This window comes from Microtus ochrogaster, chromosome 7 (genome assembly GCF_000317375.1).
Source record: "Microtus ochrogaster isolate Prairie Vole_2 chromosome 7, MicOch1.0, whole genome shotgun sequence".
NCBI classification, from domain to species: domain Eukaryota; kingdom Metazoa; phylum Chordata; class Mammalia; order Rodentia; family Cricetidae; genus Microtus; species Microtus ochrogaster.
The window spans coordinates 70,145,159-70,152,439 of NC_022014.1; the positions used below are offsets into that span (position 1 = coordinate 70,145,159).

Consider the following 7,281-nt stretch of genomic DNA (forward strand, 5'->3'; position numbering starts at 1 on the left):
CTGTGAGTAATATTTTTAGCTGAGAGGAACGCCCCGTTCCACTCCCGAGGTAACTCGGATTTCTGGGCTGCAGGTTGTGAAAACGGCGCCTATCCGCGCCCCTGGAGTCCCTTGCGTCCCCACTCCCTAGACACCCGTACACAGTTCAGAAAACTCTCGCAAGGTTCCTCAGCAAGGCACCGGGTTTATTTTGTGCGCCTGGGTGAAAAAGCCATCAAAATGCAAGCGTGGGCGCACACGCAGTCACATAGGCTGTTTGGCATCGTGTCGCTAGCTGGGACGTTTGATACAAGGCGTTTATTCTTACGATCTCAAGCCACCTCCAAGTCCAAGCTGCTGCTAGGTGACCCGGGGAGGTCTGGCGGGGGTTGGGGAGGAGGAGGAGGACGACGGACTGCAAAGGCAGTTAAACTGTCACCTGGGCGGGAGGTGCAGCGAGGTGGCCTTCCTTCCCCGCCCCCAGGTTCTGCAGTTGTCACTCTCGGGGTGGCAGTTGGCCTAGGCTCTGCGGGGATTTACACTCAATGAATCGGGAGCACGAGTCCGGGTCACCCGGACGTGGGCTGGAGACCCAAGCACAGCTCGCCTACGAGTGGGGTTTTCCTCGGCCACGGTCTCACTCGGAAGCAGCCTTTTCCGTGTTCTGCCTTCCCTCCTCTCCCCAAGCCTCGGCCTCTCCTCGCGGCCGGCCCCCGCCGCGCTGCCACCTGCTCCGCTCCCCTCCCCCGCTCAGGCCCCGCCGTCCAGCCGCCCCACCCCTACAGCCCTCCTCCAATCCCGTCCCAAGGTCTCTCTTAACCCCGCCCCCAGCCTCTCGGGATTGTCGGCTCATTGGCCGTAACGGTGCCCAGGGGGCGTGGCCATCCATCGGCGGCCGTCGGGACGTGGGCAGGCGGGACTTGGCCAATGGCGTCGGGGGGCAGGGCAGGGGCGGAGTCGGCGCGGCCCGGGGGTGAGGGGTGGGGAGGGCGGGACTGTGACGCGAGCGGCGCGCACCCCCGCGGAGGCTGGGGGTAGGGAGGAGGCTATAAAACGAGAGGCGGGGCGCGCGCCGCGGCAGAAGGAGCGAAGCTCTGGCCCGGCGCGCGGAAGGCGCTGTACGGGGACGCAGGGCCGGGCCGCCGGGCTGTGTGGAGAAGCGAGCGCGCTCGTCTGAGCCTGTCGTCCCCCTCCACCCCAGAGCCAGAGCAGCGAGCTCACGGGCCCGCCCGAAGCGTCCGTCGCGCGTCCGGCGGTGGCGACGTCTTGCACCCGGCCGCCTCACCGCTCCCGAACCACCCGCTCCCCCGCCCGTCCGCCGCCCCTTCTCCCCCGCCCAGCCGCGGCTCGGCGGCGGCCGCAGCCCCGGAACAGCCTGTAAGTACGGCGGGGCGGCGGCTACGGGCCGAGGGAGGGGCTGCAGCGCCCTGCGAGCCCGGGTGCCGAGGGACAGCCGCGGGGACCCGAGGGAATGGAGTGGCTCCGGGAAGCCCGGCCCCGAGGCTCGGCGGCCGGCGGGCGGCCCGGAGGAGGGAACACCCGGGGTGGGGAGCGGCGCCCGGGCACGGGGGAGGGGGTGCCCGGAGTACTGGGATCGGGCCGGGACCGGTGCTCTGGGATGCTGGCCGGGTCCCAGGAGCCTCGAGCGGGGAGCGGAGCGGGGAGCGGAGCGGGGGGTGGGGGGGACGGCAGGGTCAGGTTACGGCGGGGGGGGGGGGGGGCGGGCGGGCCCGGGGGCGCGGGGGGGGGGGGGGGGGGGTCAGGTTACGGCGGGGGAGGGGAGGGCCGGGCGGCCCGCGCCGAGACCTGCCGGTGCCGGGGGCCGCGTTCCCGGGGCGGCCGCCGGAGAGCCTGCTCTCCATTTCCCGGGGCCGAGCTGCTCCTCCCCGAGCAAGGCTAGTAGGCTTCCTCCTCCTCCACCTCCTCTGGCTGTTTCTGCTGCCGTAGCGCTCGGGCTCCCGGCGCTGTGAGCAGAAATCTAATGAGACCCAACTGGCTGTTTATGTAATTCTTCAGTCTTGTCTTAAGGCGTTGCTTTAAAAACTACCTTTCACCCAAGCCTGGCTGGGCTCGCCTGCACCTTTAAGCAATCCAGCTGAATCTGCTCTCCCTGTCGGTGCTCGGCTTTCAGCTTGGAAAGTGTAGTTTGGGGGCCACACGAAAGATTCTTTGCCCTTTGTCAAACCAAGAATATGGAAAATGGAACAGACGGATTAACGCCAGCTTGATTGTTTTAAATGCCCTTTTTGATCAACCTCGGTGTACGAATAGCTCTCCCTTGGAAATACTTCTGTTTGTCCTTGATCTTTTCTCATCCCCACCCAGTGCTGACCCAGCAAACGTTTAAAGGTCGACCTTACCGTAGGAGCCTCTCTAGGGGCTGTTGTTTTATCCAGAGAGGGAAAGAAGTTTTTTTTTTTTTGTTTGTTTGTTTTTGTTTAAGTTAGAATAAAACTGAGGAACCCTGCCCTTTCAACAGATCTTTGAGTTTTAAGCAGCTTGTTTTTCTTGCAGCTGAGAGGAATTTCAGAATTAGGGGTGTGGGGGGACAGTACACAATAAAAAGAAAAAGGCTCTGGAAAGAGCAGGTATGTGTGTGCCCTTGCCATGGTTAAAACTATAGGAGATAATTTGGTTTCTATCCTTTACCAAGGTGACAGTTCATTTAGTACCTTTCATTTTAGCATCGTGTACTTTGAAAATTGGAAATAATTTTTGTAATTTATAACATTCCCAAATATTTAACAGAACAGATTTAAATGTAGTTTCCAAAATGAACTAAAATACAAGAGTCATTTCTAAAATGGTGAACAGCAAGGAAACTAATGACCAACTTCTAAAAGTGGAGTGTGTATGTGGGTGGGTGAATTCAGTATACAGCTCCTAGTAAACACTGACGCTTGAGGTAAAGAAAGGATACATAATCTGGAGTTGCCTTAAGTTCTGCTGGAGAACGGTATGTAATAGATGAAAATGCTATTTTACCTGTAAATCTGTTAACGAATCTTAGTGATTTTTTTTATTGTCTGTTCTTTTATTTTGTAGTGGTATTTTCCAGGCTTTCTAGCCTAGTAGACATTTTCAAAAGTGAAATTGCTTTGGGTAAAAAGCTTTGGAGCGACTACATTAATCTTATTTGGATGTGTTTGCTTTTGTTTTGTTTTCTTAAAGGAACAAGATCACGAAAGGTTGAAGAATAATCTAATACCAGCACTTTGAATGAGAATTTGTTTCTCTGCCACAAACTGATTTTTAAAAATTTTATTTTTCTGGTGGAGGAGTTGAAACAAACCTAACTTTTGTGGCAACGCAGCTATGCAGCTTGAAATCCAAGTAGCACTAAATTTTATTATTTCGTACTTGTACAATAAGCTTCCCAGGAGACGTGTCAACATTTTTGGTGAAGAGCTTGAAAGACTTCTTAAGAAGAAGTATGAAGGGCATTGGTATCCGGAAAAGCCATACAAAGGATCAGGGTTTAGATGTATACACGTAGGGGAGAAAGTGGACCCCGTGATCGAACAAGCGTCCAAAGAGAGTGGTTTGGACATCGATGATGTTCGTGGCAATCTGCCACAGGATCTTAGCGTTTGGATCGACCCGTTTGAGGTGTCCTACCAAATTGGTGAGAAGGGACCAGTGAAGGTGCTCTACGTGGATGACAGTAGTGAAAATGGATGTGAGCTGGACAAGGAGATCAAAAACAGCTTTAACCCAGAGGCCCAGGTTTTCATGCCCATAAGTGACCCTGCCTCCTCGGTGTCCAGCTCGCCCTCGCCTCCCTTCGGTCACTCTGCGGCTGTCAGCCCCACCTTCATGCCCCGGTCTACTCAGCCTTTAACCTTTACCACTGCCACTTTTGCTGCCACCAAGTTCTGCTCTACCAAAATGAAGAATAGCGGGCGTAGCAGCAAGGTAGCGCGCACTTCTCCAATCAACCTCGGCCTGAATGTGAACGAGCTCCTGAAGCAGAAAGCCATCTCTTCCTCCATGCACTCTCTGTATGGGCTGGGCCTGGGCAACCAGCAGCAGCCACCGCAGCAGCAGCCAGCCCAGCCGCCACCTCCACCCCCACCTCCACAGCAGCAGCAGCAAACCTCTGCTCTTTCCCCCAATGCCAAGGAATTTATTTTTCCTAATATGCAGGGTCAAGGTAGTAGTACCAATGGAATGTTCCCAGGTGACAGCCCCCTTAACCTCAGTCCTCTCCAGTACAGTAATGCCTTTGATGTGTTTGCGGCCTATGGAGGCCTCAACGAGAAGTCTTTTGTAGATGGCTTGAATTTTAGCTTAAATAACATGCAGTATTCTAACCAGCAATTCCAGCCTGTTATGGCTAACTAAAAAAAAAAAAAAACCAGAAGAGAGAACATGTATCGTACAAGTTAAAATGCATCGGCCCAAGGGGGAATTTTTTTTTTTTGCCTCCTTGAGATTTTTTTTAAAGCTTATAGTAAGGATACATTCAAGCTTGGTTACAAAATAAAACATGCATCATTTTTCATTTGCCAACCAAGCACAAAGTTATTTTATACTGACTGTATATTTTAAAGTATACTCTCAGATATTGCCTCTTACAGTATTTAAGATATAGCAAGGACATGGCTGATTTTTTTATATAAAAAATTGGCACTAATAAGTGGGTTTATTGGTCTTTTCTAATTGTATAATTTAATTTAGTACAGTTTGTAAACTATCAGAGGATATATATATTGTTTCTACGACACGGTACCGCATTTCTATCTTTTTACTACAGTGATCTGTGACAGCAGCTCCATGTTGTATTTTTTTTACTGAAATTGTAAAATATTCATCTTAAAGACATCAACTATTCTGAAATTGTGTACAGGATATTCCTTTAGTGGTGGAATTAAAATGTACGAATATTTGCTTTTTCAAAAAAATGTATTTTCTGTTAAAGGTTTAAAGATTTTTGCTATATATTATGGAAGAAAATGTAATCGTAAATATTAATTTTGTACCTATATTGTGCAATACTTGAAAAACGGTATAAAAGTATTTTGAGTCAGTGTCTTACATGTTAAGAGGGACTGAAATAGTTTATATTAAGTTTGTATTAAAATTCTTTAAAATTAAAAATGCCTGTCGCATGGTCTTTGTTTTAAACCTTTGCTAGAAGTATATGGCTGGAGTTAGATCATACATGCTCACGAAGAAGGAAGATCTGACTTGAGTCACAGGAATAGTGGAAGGCTGGGGCTCTGCTGATGGATCACACAGCTTTGCCAGAGCTGGGGTGTAGCTTGGTAGGGCATTTGCCTAGCATGCAGAAGCCATTTGTTTGATCCCCAGCATCCAGTAAGTGGTACATGCATGCCTCTACTCCCAGCCTTCAGGGTAGTGGTGGGAGGATCAAAAGTTCAAGATCATCCTTGGATACATAGTTTAAGGCTACCCTGGGCTACATGAGACCCTTTTAAAAAAATCAAACCCTACACAAGGTAGACTTCCTCACACTTTCATCCAGTGTCAGGTATGTTAAGGCTAGTCAATCATACTCTAGCAATTCTATTTAAAATGTCATACATGTAGGAGAGAGAGGTGATGGGATGGATGAAGTCATAGCCTGACAGCATTTGAAATGGAGAGGGAGCTCAGAAAGAATGCTAGAAAGAGCTGCTCTCCTGGCCTACCCTTAAAATGGATGTTTACTAATACTTTATGTTCAGCCATTGCCTGTGGCTAGAGAGGTTATGATTAGAACCATCCACAGTTGAAAAAGTTGCTGAATATTAATGTTTATGTTCCTCTTTACAGGAAAATGTTTACATACTGTTTTGTCTTTTGCAGATTGCATCCAGTCTAGTTAGGGGGGCTTTACAAATTAAGTTATTTATACTGCCTAAAGTTGTAGAATCTTGTTGATGAGTTTTTTTCTTATTTTTCATTTTTTGTTTGATTGATGGATCAAAACACCTTTAAAATGCCTTTAATCCCAGCACTTGAGGCAGACCTAGGACTCTTGAGTTCCAGACAAGCCTGGTCCTCAGCAAGTTCCAGGCTGGCAGGAGCTATGTAGACCCTGTCTTTTACAACAAAGCAAGACCTTTAAGGCGGGGCATATCCTTGTTTAAATGTTTGTTGATACATGTTAGTAGAATATTGGTGAGAAAACTGTCTTGAACTGGGGAGAACAGCCCTGCCTTTATAGTCAGGCGTCAGCACTGTCTGGGTTACCAGTGAAATGAAGGTTTTAGACCCAAGCCTACAAAAGCCTTTTGTCACCCAAGCTGTCGAGGGCAATAAAAGTTTTAAGGCAACAGGCACTGAAATAACAGAACCAAACTGTTCCTTGTGCTCCATGGTGAGGCTTTTGTCCCATGGTGGACGGAATGAGGCTATGAAGAAATATTAGAGACGCGAATGGGGCCTCACAGTGACCAGGTCACCAATGCCTTAGCTTTGGGGATCACAGCTTGAATAGCAACAGTAATTTAAAGGCTTTAAACACCAGTTGACTGAAACGTCAGTGAAGTTATCAGAGCTTTCCTTGGAATTAAAAAGCTAGAGCTAGCAACTTTCCAAAACATCAGGGTAAGGCAGCTTGACAACGCAGACGAAAGAATTTGTAGAGATTGGACATGAACTCTTAGGGAAAGTCGTCTTGGAACCTTCATATGAATCTATGCTTGAGAAAGATTAATTCAAAATTTTATCTTGATTGGTTTTAGGAAAACCTGATTTGAGCTTAGTGTCTGAGTAGTTTGGAGTGTTTATTGTTTTTTTGTTTTTAAGAGAATGAACAAAGGCCCTATTTTCATGTATTTTTTTTCCTCATTAGGAATGGAAATTGTCTTAAAGGAACTTAGGTCTAGCACATTTAGAAAAACTTAAGCCCAGATTTTTCTTCTCACTGTGTCATCAGCCTCAGGGCTTCTGTGTGAAAACTATTTCGGCTTACAGTTGGAGAAGTTATTTCCATAAGTCTGCCCCATCTTTTTGGCTCTAGTAACTATAGATCTTGTAGCAGCCACTGAGTGCCCCACCCTGGTGTGTGAGAAGCTTTCCAGGTTGCCTTCCACTGTGGAGGAGGAAATGATAGCTTCAGAGTTTAGTGAAGGCTGCTGCTGTGCTCCTTCTCCAAAATCCTGTTTTCTGAAGTTAGATTTTAAGTAGCCCAGGCTGATCACCAATTCATTCTCTAGCTGATGAGCCCCTCATCCTCCTGCCTCTGCCTCCCAAGTGCTGGGATTACAGGTGTGCACCACCACACAAAGCACAGACCTTCTGTGGTCTCCAAATGCTTCCTGACAACTATGTTCATTTATTGTGATAAAGTTA

General features: G+C 48.7%; 1 protein-coding gene across 1 annotated transcript; it reads left to right on the plus strand.

Moving 5' to 3' along the window:
• The first annotated feature begins 1,037 nt into the window (after window positions 1-1,037).
• On the plus strand, window positions 1,038-5,079 carry Tob1 (transducer of ERBB2, 1). The gene is made up of 2 exons (XM_005350547.2): window positions 1,038-1,356; window positions 3,151-5,079. Exon 2 carries the CDS (start codon window positions 3,295-3,297, stop codon window positions 4,321-4,323), a length of 1,029 nt encoding a protein of 342 aa, XP_005350604.1. The 5' UTR covers window positions 1,038-1,356; window positions 3,151-3,294; the 3' UTR covers window positions 4,324-5,079.
• Window positions 5,080-7,281: the final 2,202 nt, after the last annotated feature.

What these genes read in the sequence shown, in the direction of transcription:
- Tob1 (XM_005350547.2), top strand. Translation starts at nt 3,295, where the DNA reads ATGCAGCTTGAAATCCAAGTAGCACTAAATTTTATTATTTCGTACTTG.